At 36.4% G+C, this 21,324-nt stretch overlaps 1 protein-coding gene across 1 annotated transcript in view; it reads left to right on the top strand.

Annotated features, from left to right (window-relative positions):
* OTOGL (otogelin like) overlaps positions 1 to 21,324 on the top strand; it is a 143,049-nt gene that overhangs the window by 100,036 nt on the left and 21,689 nt on the right. The window contains exons 36-46 of the mRNA XM_046646650.1: positions 289 to 359; positions 3,487 to 3,490; positions 3,964 to 4,031; positions 7,780 to 7,957; positions 8,224 to 8,366; positions 8,609 to 8,632; positions 8,726 to 8,818; positions 10,898 to 11,087; positions 13,809 to 14,023; positions 19,182 to 19,323; positions 20,865 to 21,050. Coding sequence (XP_046502606.1) covers positions 289 to 359; positions 3,487 to 3,490; positions 3,964 to 4,031; positions 7,780 to 7,957; positions 8,224 to 8,366; positions 8,609 to 8,632; positions 8,726 to 8,818; positions 10,898 to 11,087; positions 13,809 to 14,023; positions 19,182 to 19,323; positions 20,865 to 21,050 — 1,314 coding nt within the window. The remainder of the gene's footprint in view (positions 1 to 288; positions 360 to 3,486; positions 3,491 to 3,963; positions 4,032 to 7,779; positions 7,958 to 8,223; positions 8,367 to 8,608; positions 8,633 to 8,725; positions 8,819 to 10,897; positions 11,088 to 13,808; positions 14,024 to 19,181; positions 19,324 to 20,864; positions 21,051 to 21,324) is intronic.

Here is a 21,324-nt window from a genome sequence, read left to right as displayed (position 1 = left end):
AATTTATTCTGAAAAGAGGAACTCAAATATTTTTTTCTCTCTGACGACAAGTGGTTATAAATGGAAGTTGTAGACAGATAATAAACTTTCGTGAGATTCTTCTTTAACATCCTTTTCATAGTTTTTGGTTCCTAATTCCTTTCTAAACCATGTAAATCTTCCCTCTAACATTCCTCCTTCATTCTCTTTCCCAAAACATTTTCCTCGAAGCTGAAGATCCCTGTGTGAACTATGTGGGCGTCACTGTAAGCAAACAAATTAAGGGAGAGTATCTGTGTTTCTTTGTAGGCATACCTCTGATTCCTACAGAGCCAGCAGTAGTGCCACCAGGTAAGCCATCTCTACCCATGTTTACAGGAATTGTTACAATTTTAGTCACTAAAATTAGCATTATGTAATTTAAGTCTTGGCACACTTGTAGCAGCTGCTGGTATTGGTACCATCCCATCTACTAGAGAACCCAGCAGTTGCTTTGGTTTCATAAGCAGCTCTTCACCAGCTCAGCAAGCTACAGTTTCTGAATGGCTTCTGCATTTGGTCCACCCCTTTATCCATTTTAATTGGTATAAATAATGACAACTCCTCTCACATTTTCTCCTAGAATTTAGGCTTTACTGAATCTTGCTTAAATTTTCACAGTGATTAAGTTGACTTTAAAGAGTGTTAACACAAATGAAGTCATCCTCTGAGAGCTTCCCTCCTGCTTCCTGGGTTCTGCTCCAGCTTCTGTAGTAGGCATCTGGGCTCATGACCCCGCTTCCCTCCCTCACTGTGAAACTTGCCTCAGGAAAGGATTTAATAAATCCACTCGCAGCAAGGCTTGGAAAACTTAATGTATGATTTCTCCAGAGATTATAATTTAGAAAAGTTCAGATTTTTATTCTTTAATTTATTTGACAAGCTTTAATTGTGTGTCAACTCTGCTATGCCCTGTCCTGCCATTAGGGAGAGGAAGGGAGAATGGTGAGCAAGTTATAGCCCCAACCCTAAAACAGCTGATAGTCCATAGGCTATTGTGATATTACAATAGGGACAAGCACAGGCAGCGAACAGGAAGGGCTTATGCTTATTTTGGAAGTGATCTCAGATGGGGAACAGAGGGTAGGAGTTGGGTAGCCTGGGAGATGGAGGAAGTGTTTTCCAGCCAGAAGGGGAAGCACGTGCAAAAGCCTGGAACTGAGTAAGAATGTGTCACACAGAAGGACTTCAAGCAGGTCAGTGCATCTCGGGCATGTAGTGTGAAGGGAATTGCATGAAGAGATGGAGTGGAAGAGATTATCAAAGGCCAGATCACAAAGGGTCCATGGTAAGAAACTTGGATTTTTATTCTGAAGGCAATGGTGAATCATTGAAGGATTTTAATGAGTCCTGAGACATCATCAAAATAAATAGCCTCGCTACAACCATCACTGTTACCACTACGCTTATTAGCTACCATTTGTGGAGTACTTACTATATGCCAGGCATTGGGCTAAGCACTCTACATACATTTTATCCTTATAAGAACTCTATGAGAGAGGTATTGTTGTTACCCTTGCAGAGATGAGGAATTACTCTACAGCTGTGAAATTTTAGGCATCAGTGAATTTAAAACAGTTTAAAGCATATTTTGGGAGTGGTTAGAGGTCCTTTCCCTGAATAACACTGCACACCCTAACATCTAGGGCATAGACTAAGTTAATTCTAAGTGCTGCTGTCTACTTTGAATTCTCTGATATCCCCTCAAATCAATATTCAATATATATTTCAAACATCTGAAACTATTGAAACCACCACAGTCTAAATGTAAGGAATATGGATTATACTTCATGACCCTCGGGAATAAGAAAACTACCCTGAAAGTAAAGCAATTTTTATTTGTAGATGACGTGCTGTTGTCTATAGATCATTCTAAGGATGCCACTCAAACCTGTTAGCACTAATAAATAAGCAAATAATAAATCAGTAAAGTTGCACGATATAAGACCAATGTACAAAAATCAATCGTGTTTCTATTTACTAACAATGAACAATCTAAAATTGAAATGAAGAAAGCAATTCCATTTACCGTAGCATCAAAAAAGAATAAAATCTTTGGGAGTATATTTAGCAAAAGAAGCATAGGGCTTATACAATGAAAACTACAAAATATGATTGAAAGAATTAAAAAGATCAAAATAAATGGAAAGACATCCCATGTTCATGGCAGAGTTAATATTGCTAAGGTGACAATATTCTCAAATTGATTTATAGATTTAATGCAATCCCTATCAAAATCCCAGTTACTTCCTGGCAGAAATTGACAAATTGACCCTAAATTCATATGGAAATGCGAGGAAGCTGGAATAGCCAAAACAATCTTGAAAAAGAAGAACAAAGTTGTAGGACTCACTCTTTCCAATTTCAAAACTTACTACAAAGTTATAGTTATAAAAACAGCTTGACTGTTACAATTCTGCACCCACACAATGCTTATAACCTTTTGACAATTTTGAGAAAACAATGTACTTCTTTTCTGCTAAGACCACTTTAGCTCCCAGTGGTCAGAATTTTCCATGACTCTGTGCATGTTTTGGGCTAGAACTTTGTCTCCTTTTTCTTTGCTTAAACATTTATGATGATTGGAATGAAGATATTTAAGTCCGTAAAAATATCATATTCTCTAGAAGATGCAGTATCTAATATATCATGAACACTGCTCATAGGACCAAGGAATGGGCATTTTTGTTCTACTTTATTCTGTAAGTTAGAAACTATAAGATAAGTACAAAAGGTTATTTATAGAATTTATTTAACTAAAAAAGTAAAAGTTTTCTCTTATGTCATTGCAGTAGGTTGAATAATGTCTCCCTCCAAAGATGTCCACATCTTAATCCCCAGAATTTGTGAATATGGGAACTTACATGCTAAAGGGACTTTGCAGAAATGAGGATGATAAGGTGGAGAAATTGTCCTGGATTATCCATGTGGGCTCAGTGTAACAACAAGGGTCCTTATAAGAGAGAAGAGGGTCAGAGTCAGAGAAGGTGACATGACCGCAGAATAAACAGAGAGAGAGAAAGAGAGAGAGAGTTGAAGATGTTATGCTGTGGCTTTGAAGACAGAGGAAGGACCATGAGCCAAAGTATTCGAGTTGGAAAAATTAAGGAAACAGATTCTCCTGTAGAGCATCCAGAAGGAAGCAGCCCTGCTTGGTTTTAGGATTTCTGACTCCCTAAACCACAAGATAACAATTTAGTGATGGTTAAAGCCACTAAATTGTATTAATTTGTTACAGAAGCAACCAGAAACTAAGACAGTCATTCCTAAACAGTATCAATGATGGATACTGCAATTACAGCTAGACAGAGTTTCAGGCGTTCATTTTGCCTCTTCTTGAGTCCTTCAGACTTTGGATATTTTAGAGATACTTTTAGCACTAACAAAAAGCTGGAAGGTGCCTTACAAATGTGTTTACCAGTTGAATTTTCCCTTTCCGTGGATCACTCCTTCACCACATCCACCAACTGGGGTCTCCACCTCGTCTGCAGCACTGTCTAGTCTGCTTAAAAGGAGCATATTCTAGAGATTCATCAAGGGAAATGAATCAGCCTCACTACTTATTTAAAAAGTGCAACAAAATTTGTAAGTCCTGAGCAATCTTTAGTGATATCATTTGTCATAACAATTGTCGAAACAATTGTGTTGACACCATCAAGATAATGAAGATGTTTATAGAATGGTGATTAAAAGCCAGTGCTCTGGAATCAGAATTCTTGAATTCAAATTCTGCCTCCGATGCTTACCAGCTTACCCCTCTACACCTTAGTCTGCTTATCTGTAAAATGACAATAGTATATTATCTACTTCACAGGGTTTTTGAAAGGATTAAGTGAAATAATCCATATAAAATTTCTTAGCATGGTTCCTACCACATGTGAATTCCATACATGACAGATACCATTCCGCTAATGGAAAGGACGTCTTCGCTTCTAACAGGTCCAGAAGTGACCACCCCATCAGACTTCACGGTGCTTGACATGCTCACACCGACAACAGGTGTGGAATGTGAGGTATGACTGGGTCATCTCTTCAGCTTTTGTCATTTCCTTATAGTGTCTGTTCAAGTTTCCGTATCACTATCCAAATGCTATTAAACTTACTTTTGTATGCTTTCTAGTCCTTCTTTGCCAAAAGATATTAAGAAATAAGCATGACATTTTAACAGTTGTATTTTCTTAACTGATTCAGATATTTCCCATTAATTAGATTCTGGTCACACTAAGAAAAACAAATACAAATGAAGTCTTAAGTGTGATTCTTTAATAATAATAAAATATGATAATAATGAAGCATAATTCAATTTATTAATTTGATTATTAATTTAATAAAATAATTAATTTAATAATAATAATTGTGTCATTCTTTAGTAATAATTATTTATAATAAAAAATTATCCAACCTGTGATTCTCTATAAGTCAAGCATTCAAAAATATTTATTAAGCAGCTACTATATGCTAGGCACTCTGAGGATGACAAAGATACATTGGTAAGTGAAAAAGGTAAGGTCTTTGAACCCCTGAGTTAGTAATTTTCTTGGCTGAGACTTGAGCAGATATCTCTTTACTCCAAATTTGCCATTTGTTCTGAGAAACTGATTATTTATTTAGTCAATATTTATTTAGTACCATTTCTGGCTGGAAACTATTCAGATACCATGGATAAAATAATATAAAAGCAGGCAAAAATTCCTGCCTTTATGGAGTTTATTTTCTAGTGAAGGTTGTATGACAGCCAATAAGCTAAATAAATTACTAAGTTATATAAAATGCTAGAGTTTGATGCTCAGAAGAAAAATAAAACTATTTTCAAGGAGATGATTAGAAAATCCTCACTGATAAATTGACTTTAGAGCAAAAGATCTGAAGACATTGAGAGAGAATGATGCAGAGAACCAGGGCAACAGGGTTTCATGCAGAGGGAGCAGCAAGTGCAAAGGCCCTGAGGTGAGAAGGTCCCTAACATCTTAAAAGAATAATAAGGAGGCCATTAAGTAAGTAAGGAATAAAACTGTGGGAAATAGATCATGTAAGGCCTTGTGGATGATTGTAAAGGCTGTGGATTTTATTCTAAATGACACAGGTAGAAAAGGGATATTTTTGAGCAGAAGAATTATGTGGTCTGATTTGTTTCAGGATCATTTTAGCTGCTGTGTTGAGAGTAGGTGTAAAGAGACAATAGAACTAGTTAGGAGGCTATTGTAGGAATTTAGGCGAGAGGAGGGTGGCCTGGACCAGGTGATAGCAGTGGAGATGGTGAGAAATGCCTGAATTCTGGATATATTTCGAAGGTAGAGGTCGTAGAATTTGCTGAAGGATTAGATTGGAGTGTGAGTGAAAGAGAGGCATCAAGGATTCTAAGACTTTGTCTTGAGTGACTGAAGGATAAAGTTGGCATTAAGCAGGATGGGAAATTGTGGGAAGTGAGGGTCTGGGGTGGGTATAACCAAGAGTTCGGTTTTGCCCTGTAAAGATTGTGATTCCTCTTAGACATCAAAAAGCTGTGGATATACAGATCTGGTGGACATCAATAGAGTTTAGGGAAAAGGCCAAGCTAAGAGGAAGTTTTGGGAATTCTCAGTGCATAAGTGGTATTTAGTGTGATGAGGCTGGATGAGATCGCACAAGGAGTGCAGACGGAAAAGAGAGGAGGCCACTACAACTGTAATAGACTGAGAAACAGAGACGAACTTGCAGAGGATGTTAATCAGTGAAATAGGAGAAAACAGGAGATCGCGAGTCATCTGGAAGGCAAGGAAAGAAAAGACTTTAAGGAAGATGGAGTAATACGCTGTAGTGAGTATATTAGTAGGTCAGGTAAGGGGAGGTCTTATACTTGATCACTGGGTTTAGTGATGTAGTGTTCATCGGTGACCTTGTTGAAGATCATTTCAGTAGGGTGGAAGGTATAGATTCTTTTAGGTGGTTTAGATGTTGTTATAGGCGCTCTAGTTTTCTTCAGTTATTTTCATTTTTCTGGTTAAACGGAAAGCAACATCGATACCTGACAGTTGATGCAACTTTTACACTGAAACTTTTGGAAAACTGACCTTGATTATTTGCCTATCTTTGGCTCTTAAATTCCTAAGTGCTCGCTTAATAGTCTCACCATTTAGAAAATTATTTAACCTTCCTTCACTTTGTTTTTTTTTAAATCACATCTAGCATTGAGATGATAGAAACTGAGCCCCAAAATTTAAGGAGAAGTAAACGAAATAAGCTACTTCATCAGTGCATGGCATATAATAGCTGCTAAATTCATGTTAATTTTTCTGCCTCCATCCCTTGAGGTGCAGCATAGTTCAGGGGTAGAGAGCACAGAATCCAACAACCTAGGTGTCCATCGACAGATGAATGGATAAAGACATATATGTAGATACACACACAATGGATAATTATTTGGCCATAAAAAATGAGTAAATCTTGCCATTTGCAATAACATGGATGAAACTTGAGGACATTATACTAAATGAAATGTCAGACAGAGAAAGATAAGTACTGTATAATCTCACTTTTATGTAGAACCTAAAAAACAAACCATAAAACAACCAAACACATAGAAAAAGAGGAAAATTTGTGGTTACCAGAGGTGGGTGGTAGGGGGAGATGAAAGTGAAGGGAGGTAGGCAAAAGGTACAAACTTCCAGTTACAAGATAAAGAAATACTAGGGATGTAATGTGCAACATGACTATAGTTAACACAGCTGTGGGATATATAGGAAAGTTGTTAGGAGAAGAGGTCCTAAGAGTTCTCCCCACAAGGAAAAACCTTTTTATTTCTTTTTTTTCTTTTTCTTTTTATTGTATCTATATCAGATGATAGATGCTAACTAAACTTATTGCAGTAATCATTTTTTTTATGTAAGTCAAAGCATTATGCTGTATACCTTAAACTTATACAGTAATCTATGTCAATTATATCTTAACAAAACTGGAAAAAATAAAATTGAAATTAAAAAGACAAAAAGATCACAGATTCCAGAGTAGCAATGTCTGAGCTTATATTTGACTCTGCTGCCTGCTAGCTATGGGACTGTGGGCACGTTGCTTTGACCTTCATCCTGATTTCCTCCTCTGTGAAATAGGAGAAAATAGTAGTACCCACCGTGGAGGGTTGTTGTGGGAATGAAATGGGTTAATTAGAACAATGTCTAGAACATAATAAGTTGTATAAATGTTTATCATTGCTATACTTATTACCATAATTTAAACAGAATGCAATTTATAAACTGTGAAAAACCTACCACTTATTTATTTTATCTAGATGTATGTGAGTTATATATAAAAATCAATTTATAATGACTCTATACAGGTGCTGTCAAAGTGTTCTCACATATGAATTTCTAATGAAATATTCGAATTGTATTAAGTTGCAATTTTTTTAACTGACATTAACAGAAGTTAAAATCATATACTAGCTTTGAACAACATAATATGAAAGGTTGACTGCAACAGTATAAGTCTGCTTCCAAAACACTGATCTAGACAATTTAGGACAAGATTTCAGTTTGCTCAGACGTCTGAGCATATGGGCAATTCTGAAATCTGATCAATATTACAGTAAAGCTTCAATGGAGTCCATACCGAGTATTTTAGAGAGGTTACATCAAAGAAAGTTGTAGTGAAATTTTGTTTATTTTTCAAAAGCTTTCATATTTAGAAAATGTGCATTATAGCCAATGTGAATGGGAAATTAAAAAATAATTGAAAGCATTAGTTCAAAATGGAAAAAACCCACTAATTTTCTTTTTTTATTAACAGCCTCAACAATTTGATCCTGTTTATAATTGTAGCCAATATATATGCCTTGATATGGAATGGAAGTTGTTCAACTGGTCTCTCAATTGCCCGAAGGACTTGGTGATGCCTGACTGTGGTTTCCGGGGAAGACCCGTTCAAGTGAACAGCGATATCTGCTGCCCTGAGTGGGAATGTCCTTGTAAGTGTGCATTTCTTACATGGCAATCAATTTTCAAACAGAGGGAGGTGCTTGTTTTTTTGAACCGATCACCTCATCAAGCCAAAGTTGATGTTGAGCTTTCTTCGTTTGATTTATGATTTTCATTCCCAGTATGTAACTTTTAGAGTTTCTTCTTGTCAAACATAATAACACTAATTTAAAAGATTTTTTTAGTGGTGTAATTATTACTGCAAATACAAATAATTAGTTAATAGACTAAATCTACTCTTGACCATTTTTTTTAGGTCGGTGTTCCATGTTGTCAGAGCTGAGCATTATCACATTTGATGGCAACAATGCTGCTTTGTATAGTATGGCTTCTTATATCTTAGTCAGAATTCCTGGGGAAATTGTAATTGCTCATATTGAAAAATGTGCCATGAATCAGGTAGGTCATAATCCACTCTTTTGTCATTTCTTCATATTCTATAGCTGAGACACCTTACAATGTTAGATATTCTCAGAGCAAGAAGGGGCTCAAGAGCTCGCTGAGATTTATCTTTCAGTACTTAAAACAAAAATGTTTCATGCGAATGTATTAGAAGTATGTAATATTTATCCAAATACTGTTTTTAAAAGTCGAGTAATACATTTCTTTCAAAAGCGTCTTTCTGTTTACTTTTTTTTCAGAATGGAAACTCATTTAAAAAGCTAGTGAGTATTTGCAAAGTGTTTAGTAAATTCCTTCTGTTTATTGCTAAAATTATGTTTAACTCCATAAAGTTTTAACTTTTTTTTCAAATTAAGGCTTCCTCTGGAAGAATGTCTGGACTTTGTTTTAAGAAGTTAAATTTGACAACATCTGTACATAAAGTACTTGTCAATCGGGCAGCAAGAAAGGTAGGAATATAAAGTTAAGAATATCCTCACATTAGAAGAAATTAAGAAATTATAGAAGTACAATTATGTCCAAAAAGAGAGAAAATTAAACATTATTAGTGGAGTTTCATTGCTATTGTGACTCATCCTTCTTTTCACAGTCTAAAAATGCGTGTCGTGATATTATATTCCTGCTTCCATAATGTGCCAACTGTTGCAAATATTTCTCCCCTTGTGAGGTTAACTGTAACGGCCATGTTAAATATGTTAAAACCCTCTCAGATAACCTGAGCGGCCAGGCTTATTAGTGTCACGGTTAACGTTAGTGTTTCGAATTAGACAAAGTGGAAAGGATTCAAAAAAGAGGGTTCATAAGGTTGAAAAGTGTAGTTGCCAAGAATACCAGAAAGGAGACCAATGAGAGAAGAACAGATGGAAGGAGCAGTTTTGAAATATCGATGTCATAGATTTTTCAGTGAATAAGTGATAGCTAAAATAGGAAAAAAATGAAGGAATATTTAACTTTATTGAAATAAACTGAAGAAGAGCAGTGCATTACAAAAAAAAGTTGGAAAGGAGTCATTTGGGTTTACAAGTAAAACCTTTAACCCAAGGAATGTATGTTTACCAGATAAGAGTAAGTTTTAATCTGGATGCTTCACTCGGATATAAATGGTTCTCTCAAAAATGTAAGAAAATAATGTGCAAAGATTTTGTTCAAAATGGCTGAGATATTCTATGCTTTCTGGAGATAATTCTATCTGTTAGCACAGATAGATTCTAGACTGGAAACAATATTAAAATGAGCCTAAAATATAGTAAGGTGTTGGAAAGTTTAATTTTAAGTAAAACATGAAATATGTGAATGATATACTTTTTTGGATGATAGTATTTTTTTAAACTTTTGATTTTGGTGAGGTTGATATATTAACAGGAAGTGGATGGGAAATAAATTTAAACTCAAACCTGGTCAATGCTATTATTATGAGCATTTGGGCAAAAGGGCTTATTTTTGGCCTCAACTAAACTCATCACTGGTCATGTATTCAGTTAAAAACTTATTAATTTAGAAAATCATTTTGTGAGAGTTTGCATGATAAGATGACACAGGTCCTGACCTCAAGTAACCTGTAGTTGCCTGTGGGGAGCATAAATGCCATTATCTGCCAATTAAAAGGCAATAGGAGGTGACAGAGTTATGACCAAGATATCACGGAAACAGAGATAAGTGTCATTTAATGCAGTTTTTAGGAGGGTCAAATAGGTATTTTTGGAGGAGGTGACACCTAACATAAATCTTAAAGAATGAGTAGAAATTAACCAGGCTAAGAGGAAGGAGGTTTCAGCCCGAGGGCAGAACCATGACAAAGATATAAAGATGAGAAATTGGATGGTTGGTCGGGTATAACTTTGAGAAATTTACTGCTAGTTACAGCTCATGGTTGCATGTCATTGTCATTATTTAAAGCACTGTTTTTAAAGTATAAGCCTTGGACTGCCTCCATTAGTTTTGCCAAGAGTACGTGCTAAAATTATAGAGTCTAGAATGCAATCCAAACCTAGGAGGTAGAATTGCTGGGAATCTTAATCTTTCCCAAGCTTGACAGAGGATGGTTATGGATGTTACAGTTAAACAAACACTGATTTAGAAGATCAAAGAAAGAATCTAGATTAAAGAAAACATCCTGAAAATGCCTGTATTATCTTAAATTCATCGTAGGAGATAATGGTATAATCAACATGTATTGGGGAAACAGACAGAAAAGCATACATAACATAGAAGAAAGTAAAGTTTTAAAGAAAATAAAGGACAATTTAGAACAAATACTGAATATAACAAATTCAGTAAATAAATACTGAATACATAAATGCTGAATATAACAAATACTGAATATAGCAAGACACAGCAAAGGAACAATAAAAGAGTTAGAAGTTATGAGAGGCTGCAGCAGCCACAGAGAATAAACTTTTAAAAATTAAAAAAACTAGTCTATATTAAATCAGAAGAAATGGAGTAAACCAAATTCACCTAATTTTAAGGAGTGTGTATTTAAGCATAAATGTTTTTCTAGCTGATGTAAGTGCGCTATGTCATTTTAGGTGGAAGTGGATTCTGTCGTTGTGCCTCTGCCCTTTTCAAAGCAAGAGCTGTCCATAGAGGATTCTGGCTCCATGTATGTGATTACTACTCCAGCCGGACTGATCATCAAGTGGGCTCATCTCACAGGCATTGCAGACATTCATTTTGGCTTTCGATTTAACTTGTCATCCTACACAGAAGGACTTTGTGGTGAGCACAGCTCTTCAAATCTCGATTTCTTCTAACTTCATTTTTCCTGTTCACATTACACCATTTTAGCCCATCTTGCCCTAGTTTTTGGATTTGGGAAGTGATGTTAACTTTCAGTTCCCCATGTGAATACCAAAGGAAGCGATGGCTTTCAATCAATGGGCTAAAAAACAAGAAATAACAGTTGAGTTTGGGTATTTTATGGAAATAAATATATGCTTACCACGATTTCTATAGTACTGTTTGTATTCCCACCAGCTCATCTTCATTAAGCATTAATGAAATATCAGGTATTATTTTGCATACTTTTAACTCATCTAATTCTAAGAATAGCCTTAATAAGTAGGCACTAGTATTAATTTATAAGTGATAAAAATGAGGCATAGAAAGATTAAAAAGACAAATAACTTTGTTTCTTCCTTATATTTTTTTAAAGTTTGAAATCAAGGAAAACCTGATTTCAAGTTCAGTCATCTTGAAAGTTATGTACAAGGAACGCAATGTTCTGAATATTGGTCTCAGTTTTGTTCTTAAGTGTAAAACTCCCATGTGCCTTTACGCTTAGGTTTAATACCACACTGTGTTACATGGATGCATAGTTATCAGCCAATGGAAAGGAATTAATAATCTGTCTATGTATATAAAGAAATAAAAGGATGCTACTGGCTCTGCCGTCTGCTGGAACGTTGAGCAGAGCTATCCCCTTTCTGGCTCTGTGCTCTGAAGTGCGCATCAGTTTCCTCATCTTTCAAACGGGAATAGTAATATCTACCTTCAAGACTGTTGTTAGAATTGAATGTGAAAGTTAATGTAAAACACTTAACATGTTGCTTAATACACACAGTCGATAAATGTTAGCTTAGTACAAAGATACCTATTTTCACCTCACTAAATATTAACTGAGCAAAAGTTTGTGGACACCTTCTGAGTGTCCTTGGCCTCAACAAATTATGTGAAATACCCAAACTTCTTTTTTAAAAATGTAACCCATTTAGTGGAAAGTTTGGCTAAAATGGTTTACATATTTCCTTGCCTGTTTGAAGTATGCTAAACATAGCACAACCTTCTATGGTGACTTAAGGTTATCATTGTGGAAATAGTTATTATTGTATACACACTATCAAGTATACATCATAACTCAATAGTTGCTATTGAGTAAGAAACAAGAGACTTTGGGAATGCATATTTTCTCCTCTGAGTTATCACTTCTGTATGCCATGATTTCTGTTTGATTTTCGTGCTTTTTTTCCTTTCTCCTCCTTTACTGCCAGCTCATGCTTTTATGGAGACAGACACTCTGCTAACTGAATTCTTAAGTAATCGCTGGAGAGAAGGGGCCAGGGTCACCTTTCTGCTAACCGAAAGTTATCCCCAAACTTCATGACCAGTAGGAGAGGGGAGGTTTGTTGAAGGGAAATCTGGGTGCTGTTGGGACTACTAGCCTGGGTGCTGACCAATAAAGTTGTAGTATGACCCGAACTGAGCATGGATATCAGAATGGGAGGTCAATATTGATACCTCGTTCTAGATAACACAGTCAAGTCTGCAGGGGTGGTGGCTGGAGTTGCAATGAAAACATATTTTGCTAGCAATTAACCTTTCTCCAGAAGAGTTTAGACTTTAAAAAATAGTAGCTGCTTTACAGTATAGCTCACTTAACTTGAGTTTTGTTTTTGTTTTTGTTCTTTTGCACGGCACTCAGTCCCCTGAATGTACAAGGGTGGGGCAACTAAGGCAGCATCAGCCTTTATTGATCTTGACATAACTACTTGAGGATTAAGATGTGATATTTTCAAAAAGTTTTTAACTCATATCTTTTACAGCTGTGGACCTTGGGAATTAAAAAATACGATGTCTTAAAGTAGGGTGGGATTTAGGTAAGGTATGATCAGGGTGCTAGGTCCATTTGTCTGTACTTCCCTTGGCTCTGCAGTCCACTAGAAGTGTAAGCTCCATCCTCAGTCCAGCCTTCCTCAAGGAAACTAGAGGCTGTAGCAAATCAAAGCATCATAAGCCATCAATAGGTTATGTCATCCCAAAGAAGGGAGGTTGTCTATGTGCTAGATTTCCTAGGTCAGATTATGAGTTTGGCAATGATTGTCCTACTGTTGAGTGAATCTATGTGTCTAGGTGACTGCCATGAGCTGACTGGTTTATGCCTGGATTACCTGTAACAATTGTTAATGCAAAGGAGTAAAGATACCTTTTATGCCAATCAGGGCCCTCTCCTGGAGTGGTGTGGTGCTCTAGGTGACAGAGCAGGGACAGTTTCCAAAAAGAGAAATGTAACATTTTCAGGCAAGGTTTTCCTGAGGGAATGGGTGCTTGGGAGGCGATCACCAAATGTCCACTATTCTGGGGAGTATTTTGGCGAGCTTAAAAACTAGGTCTTAAATTAGAAATTAGAGGTAAGTGTGGAAGAATGTAGGAGCAGAATCAATCTTCTCTTTCTTCATCTTCTATGATCTTTTCACATATTTTGACTTCTAGGATCGTGGTTTCTTTCTTATCTGGTTAAGACAGTTCCATGCTATTTTATCAAAGAATCAGATACGTAGTTTTAAAAATTCATCAATGTTAAAGTCAAGGGGCATAAATTTAGCATCTCATTCAGTAAATAATTCATTCATTTTAAATCAATTATTAAGATGATTTATTGCTGCTGCCTACATTTGGCTTAAGTGAAAAATTTTTCCCTCTAAATGTGATATATCTTTCCAGGAACTTGCAATGAAGATCCAGATGATGACCTCAGGATGCAAAATGGCACAATTATTACGAATATGGAAGACATAGAATTATTTATTGAGAGCTGGGAAATTGAGAAATCATTTGAAGTAACAATGAGAAGACCTGTTAGGAATTGTACTGAGCACAATTGCAGCCACTGCATTGAGTTATTAAATAGAAAAGGTTTCATTCCATGCCACGATAAAGTAAGTCGAAAGCAACCATAAATAAGAGCCATCATGTTAGACATGTTGAGAGTAAAAGCCAATAAATTCCTGTTTTCGCCGTGATGTTCTTCTACTGAGAATGGTTATCCTCAACAGTCTGTCAGTGTGCTTTGGAATTCAGAATCAGTTACTGTCTATAGACTTACAGCGACAGGAGGGTTAATTATTTTTTTCTCCGCTATGTTTTTTCAGAAGTATCTACAATATCTACATATTTCTAAATATCTACAGCTTTCAAGAAAAATGAAATTCCATCCTATGAATAAATGCTTCTTGGAGAAAGAGATCGGTGTCGCTTGATAACCCAGTATAGAAACCATGACAGTGACGGTTTAATCAGTTCTCTGTGAGCCTGGCCTCTTAAGTGGATACTTGTATAGAACCTGTCACATATTCAATTTAATCGTTCTTCATTACTCTCTAACTTTAGGTGACTAGTAGATATTTTAAGTAATCTAGGTTATTAAAAAGTGATCTGTTATCAGGGACAAAGGACAGACAAATACAGCATTTCATGAATCATTTGATGCAAAGTTAATGAGCATCTGGCACCATCTAGGCACTGTTCCACTCCTGTGATAAAAAGTTAAATAAGACCCTCCTCTTGCCCTACAGAGTCTAGTGGGAAGGGAAGATGTGAAAAAACACATCACAATATACAATATGGAGGGACATAGGAGCCCATGTTTGGAGAAGACTTCCCAGAGTTTTAGGCATTTGAATTACTTAGAAGGATGAGTTTGCCAGAGAGAAGAGGGAGGAAGGGAGACCTAGGCAGAGAAAATCACATGTGCAAGAGCAAGATTTGTGTAAAAGGCCATGTGAGGAAAACACCGAAAGAGTTTAGTGCAGGATATACAGAGGGCAAGAGTCTGGGCAGGAGAGGGAGGGAATTGTTGCAGCAGGAAGGGGTCCCGGTGAAGGACGTTCCGTGTAGACTCCATAGTTCTCAGCCTGCCCTGCGGTTCCCTGGCGGAAAAGGCAAAGGGTGCCTTTCATCATGGGCTGAAAATGGTGGATCTTTCTGGAGTTTCAGTTTTACTTGGAGATTTGGAAGCAAATCTGCTCTAAATGTTTACATTTTTAAATGCATGTATGTAAAAATGGGAAAAAAAGCAAATACTTTAAAACTTATTTCAGTGTCATTTTAAACTGTCTTTTTAAAGCATAATGATTTTTGAAAACTGCATTTTTAACTGGCAACTTGGAAGGGTTGATTAAATCAGGAGTTTTCAGTTTGACTATTCAAAGCATGTGAGGCAACACAAGATACCATCTAGTCCGCGACAGCCCCAGCTTTTCCCTTAGGATCTTCCCGGTGAATTTGATGGTAAAAGAAAGGAACGCTCCAGCCCAGATATACATGAGAAATTGGCCACCAGCACATGTGGCCAACCTAACAAATACAGTAGATACCTTAATGCTTACTTAAAATATGGGTAGTATTTATTCTGAAAATGCAAATGAGCCCCAAATTGTGTTGTGTCTTATGTTGGAAAATTCAAATCAACAACTACATAAAACTACTCCTAGGAGAATGTCTAAAAACCAATCATCCAGAGTTTGAGGACAATTGCCAGAATTTTTTGTTTGTTTTATTTTTGTAGATAGTAAGTAGTCTTGGCTCAGAAGCTTACTTCAGGATTAGTTTTAGAAACATTTGGAAGGTCAGGCTTGTTTTCCATCAAGATTTTCATCAAATCCCTCACTCTCTTTACCAGGAACGTCTTGCTTCTGTATTTTCTTAGGGAGTTTATTGCTGTGATAAAAATGTTATAATTTTTCAAAATGTTCAGTTCAAATATCTCTTTTGACAAACGTGTAATCAAATAGAAAGTTGATTTGACCGCTTGGTCGGCTACATAGATATAAACCAATTTAATTGGGGAAGGCACTGGCTATAAGCTTTTTACAGTCAGAGTTGAAAGTATAATTTTTCCTCACAGAAACTGAAGATAAAAAGTAAAACCTAAATAATGCAAATGAATTATTTTAGCCTTAATGGTAAAGTATTAACTCACAAAGTTGGGTTATTTAGCAGGTATTTTTCTTCAAGACTGAATATTTAAAAATACTACAGTGAAAATTAAGTTTGAGAATAAGATAAGAATAACTGAATGTGAGAACTCCTAGTATTCAGACTCCTAATTGCCCAAAGTGTTTAGATCAGGGTTTCCTTGAGATAGTAAGAGAAACCCTTTCAAAGCTTGTAAGGATTGTACTTACAGTATCCTGAAGACACATCGTCAGACAACTTCTTTAGCTGCCTTCTCATCATCACAATTCAGTGATCACTCTGGCAGAGTGGAAGAAGTGTCTTTTTTTAATCCGCATGTTTCTAAGCATATAAGTTCTTGGATATTGCAAAACTAAGGCTGAGAAGGCATAGTATTCTCTTGATGCTGGACTTGTTAGTTGGTGTCAGATCTCTTCCATTTACCTCAAATTGGATACTGAGAGATCGAATGCAATAGCATTGCCCATTAGTCAGTGAGATAGGTAGAACGTATTTCTTTTTCTCTCAAAGCCTCAAATCTTAAGACAGTACTATATTTAAAAGATTCAGACTATTAGGGACCAGAATGTAAAACTTGCATGACTTCAAAAAATACTTCAAAGAAAAGTCTAGTTTATGGTGACTTCTTTGGGCTGAACTCTAATCAACCTAGGGACAAATTTTCTCTTCTACCTTCTGCTTTTAAGATGAAAGTCCTACTGTAAGGGAAAAAAAACTAAAAGACGGGAAGGACATGACAGTTTACTTGATAGATCTGTATGAAGGCCTGAAGAAGATGGATGAGGCAGGTTGTCAGGGGGGCTAAGTAGAAGGCTGTTGGGTAGTTTTTTATTTGTTTATTTAATCTTTTATTTTGGTGAGGTTTACATTCGCAAATATGATGGGGCTACTATAAGGATTCCTATGTCTCCACTATAATCAATAGACTCTCTGTTTTCATCTATCTTCCCTATTCCTTCTGCTTAGGCCCTGCCTCTGCTGAATTATTTTAAAGCAAATCTGCTTTGAGTTGGTCAAGAGGAGAGTGGGAGAGGTAGCTGTGTGTCTAGAAAGGAGAGACAGCATTAGGGAGACATTTGGGACTTAGAAGGGGCAGGTTAAGGACTGATCAGATGTGAGCGTTAAGGGAGAGTGAATGATTGTGGAAGACTTCAAGTTTCTGGCTTAAACTGGATACATATCAAGATCAAGAAATCCTTGATACCTTTTTAATTCTCCATCTGTCCCTTCCAAGCTATCACCAAGTCAGTTGATTCTACTTCCGAAATATATTCCATATCTGTACACTTCTTTGCATCACCACTGCCAACATCTTAATCCAAACAACAGTCACCTCTTACCTGGTCTAATGACTTCACCTCACAATTGGTTTCCGGCTTCTCATTTTCATCCTCATTTACAAATCTCCGAGAGCAGGCAGTTGATATTTTAAAGATGGAAATAGGATTGTATCATTTCTCTACCTAAAACCCTTCAGTGTTTTGCACTTATACTTGGCATACATTCCAAGCTTCTTATCGGGGTCTACAAGGTCCTCTGCGCTCTGTCCCGCCTGCTTCTCCAGCTTCCTCCTTGGGCTACACTCTTCTTGCTTCTAAGCTCCAGGCATTCCAGCTTCCCTTCAACTCTTTGAACGTTTCAAAGTTTTTACTATCAATGGACTTTTATACTTGCTGGAATACTTCCCTCCTCCGATTCATGTTAGCATGGCAGCTTCTCTTGATCCTACTCAAAGTCTTTTAAAACTGTGAGATCCATAAGGCAGAGAACAGATCTGTTTTATTCATCTTTGTACTCCTCATGTATAGCATGTTGCCTGACATGTAGTTAGGTGCTCAATAAATTATGAAAGTGTGTATAAAAGAATGGATGAATGGAGGATACAGGGGAATCAGCTTTTGTGTGTTAAGTGGAGAAGGTATACAATTTTTTGTTTGTTTGTTTTGGACAAGTTATGTCTTGTGGGACTTCAAAATTAAAATGTCCAGAAAAAACTTAGAAACATAATTCTGGACCTCAGAGGATGTAAGTTGAGGCCAGAGATCAAGTTAGGGGAATCATTAGTATATAACAGATGATGTGCCAGAGTCTGTTCTGTACACTTTCCATATATTAGCTCACAGCAATCTTAAGTAGTAGTAAGTTTCTTATTAACTCTATTCAACTTATGAAGAAAACAAGGTGAAGATTTAAATGCCCAAGACAGTGGTATAAACTACGGGCAGGGGTGGGCCCAGGAAGAGCATTTGCAGTGAGTAGACATAACCATTGAAAGTGGTTTCTCAACAGAGAATCACTCAAAATGAGAGGCAGGAAGAGGAGACAACGCTGTACAGGTGGAAAGGCAATAGAGTATGGTGCCCTCAAAGTCAAAGGAGAGGGTTTTAAGAAACAGGGAGCGTTCATGGCATCATAGGCCTCTGAGAGGTTGAGAGGGTTTAGAATATCAGTGTTCCCTGGATTTGACAAACAGGAAGTTCTTGATGACCATAGCAAGTGTTCCCTGTAAAGTGAAGTGCTTGGAAACTAAGGAGATTCAACCAAGGAGACTTCGACCTGTGTCAGAATTTAGCATTCAAATGTAAACGCTTAGTATGTTTGCTGAATGCATGAGTGAAGAGAAAAATTGGAATCAATGTTGTTACAAGTTATTTGTAACAATTATTTAAATTTCAGGCATTTCTAGATCAAAATGAAACAATCTGTAGAAAAAGGAATGAGCCTCTAATTAAATTGAGATGTGCCAAATTATATAAATTATTTGATCAGCATTCAATATTAATACACATGTTTTTGAGACGCAAAGATAACCTCATTTAATGGACAATGCCATGTATTATTTCAGAATGCTTCAGGAGCTTCTAACTTTATCAAAGATCTATTATATAAAAAATCTATTATATAAAAGATCACGTGCTCTGTTTCTTTTCCATCTTTATAAGATAGATTTATGCAGATTAACACAGACAATATTTATCTTATCTAAAATTTGTTTAAAAATATTTCAGATTCAGAGGTGACATCCAATATTGTGAAGTTTTGAAAATAGTTTTAGTCTAGCTTAGGGTCTTTGGAGGAAGAAAACAATATAACTTATCCCACGGCAAAATGTATCTCTAGGTTTCACCACAGGACTTCTGTGAAAAGATGTGGATCAATTATACCTATTTTTGGAACTATGAGTGTGACGCGCTTTCTGCATATGCAGCTCTGTGCAGCAAGTTTGACATCTGCCTTCAGTGGAGAACACCTGATTACTGCCGTGAGTACTACACTTCAAATAATGTTTTCCAACTATCGAATGATATTCTGTTTTTTGCATTCCCTTCTTTCCTTTTTCTTTTCACTTTTCGTCACAAAATAATTTTATAAGAATAACATGCATGTAAATATAACTGAGAAGTTAGAGGTCAGCTCTCCCACATGGGCAACTTCTGTTTTCATCCTGTTCTAAACGTAAAGAGGCCTCAATTCTCCCCAAAGAAAACCTAGTCCACAAAATATTAGTTAGGAAGGTAGATTGAAATATTGAAGAAATCACAGAGGATTGAAGAGAGATTTTAATTCTGTATCTTCCAACACGTTTTGTCTGTCTCTATTCAACCTGCCTCTTTTTCTCAGTTTGTCCTGATCCATTTAGTAAGTGGAGATGGAGATTTTTCTACCTGCTTTTCCTCCTTTCCAGACATAGTATCCACATCCTAGAAACCGATTTTTCTGGCTTTCTTTGATTGATTTCCAGCTTCAATATTTTTCCAAATACATGTCTCTTTTTCCTTTTTCTTTTGTATGTGTTCTTTGCCCATTTTTATTTTTCAGGCTCACACTTTCTCATCAAGTTGTAATGCTTCCATACAAATTTTATGAAACCTGTCACCAATCCTGGGCACATTTTACAGAAAATATTGTTAATTTAAGTTAAGAATTATTAAGTGGATTAAATGGTCAAAGATTTACAAATGAACGTTAGTAAAATGCCCCAAGATAAAATAAAAGTTTTCATTTTCCCCAGAAAACAAATGCATAAAGAATAACATATCACAAACTCCAGTTCCATGAGTGCACTTCAGAAGCAAAGCAGCTCCTGGTGTGTCCCCTGCAGCCTTGCCTCTGCTCCTCCTGCAGAGGTAACCACTGTCCAAGAGTGGGGTCTCTTGACTCAGAGAGAGTGTATGACAGCTTCGATTTCACGAGACAGTCACATTGTTCTCCACTGAGATTTTACCAGTTTACACCCCCACCAGCTGTGTGTTCATTTTTTAACTGCATAGCTTTCTAAGATTACTGGAAATCCACAAGAATTATCTAAAACAGCATTGAGAAACTGCTCAGCAATGGTAGTTTCTTTTGACAGTGAAGGATTAAACCTAAAAATGTGACATTTTTCTTTTTTATAACTGGTTGATTTACATATTTCAAGAGTGTTTCTGTGCTTATTCTGAGTAGACTGTCATATCCCTTCTCTCTGCACAGAACAGTAACTTCTTCATAGTTGTCTCTATATTTGTGTCAACTAGATTGGGGCTACCGATTGGTCGTATTTATTTGATATAAATCAGGTGAACTTTTTCTACTATAACATAACATAATACTATACTAGCTGGATGCCTGGAAGATGCTCAAAAATACCCATTGATAGTTTTATTTCTAATTTATGGTTACATAATAAATGAAAAATGGACTTTGAAGAGACTAAAATGTGCAAAATTCATTTTCAGAAAAAAACCTGGCATTTCTTCCTTTCACTAGAATTCAAATGGGTTACTTTTATCATCAGCAAATTCTGCCCTGTATTATTCACAGCTCTGAGTTGCCCAGAAGGGAAGGACTATCAACCCTGTGTGCCAACTTGTGAAGCAAGAACATGTCTGAACAGATGGTTCTATGGACACTCTTCATGTATGAATTTAAGAGAAGACTGTGTGTGCAATAACGGAACCATCCTTCACAGGCCAGATTCAACTCAGTGCATTCCAGAGAAAGAATGTGGTGAGCAACGAAGTACAAAATGACTTCTGAGGGATGCAGCAAACAACGCATTTTTAGGTCTTGGAGAGATGTGCTGAGAAAGATTGATCAAAACTCACCCAGGTGTTGGAAAGGAAACAAGCTTACTTGTAGTCTGAATTTAATATGATTTCAATTGAAGTTACCAAAATTAGGAACTTTGATGATGATGATGTGTTTTAATCTCTACCTATGCCTGTAATAACTGGACACGAGCATGACAAATTAAGAATTAAGAGCGTAGGATGTGGGCTGA

The sequence above is a fragment of the Equus quagga genome, chromosome 19 (genome assembly GCF_021613505.1).
Source record: "Equus quagga isolate Etosha38 chromosome 19, UCLA_HA_Equagga_1.0, whole genome shotgun sequence".
NCBI lineage: Eukaryota > Metazoa > Chordata > Mammalia > Perissodactyla > Equidae > Equus > Equus quagga.
This window is presented reverse-complemented; position numbering and strand designations above follow the sequence as displayed.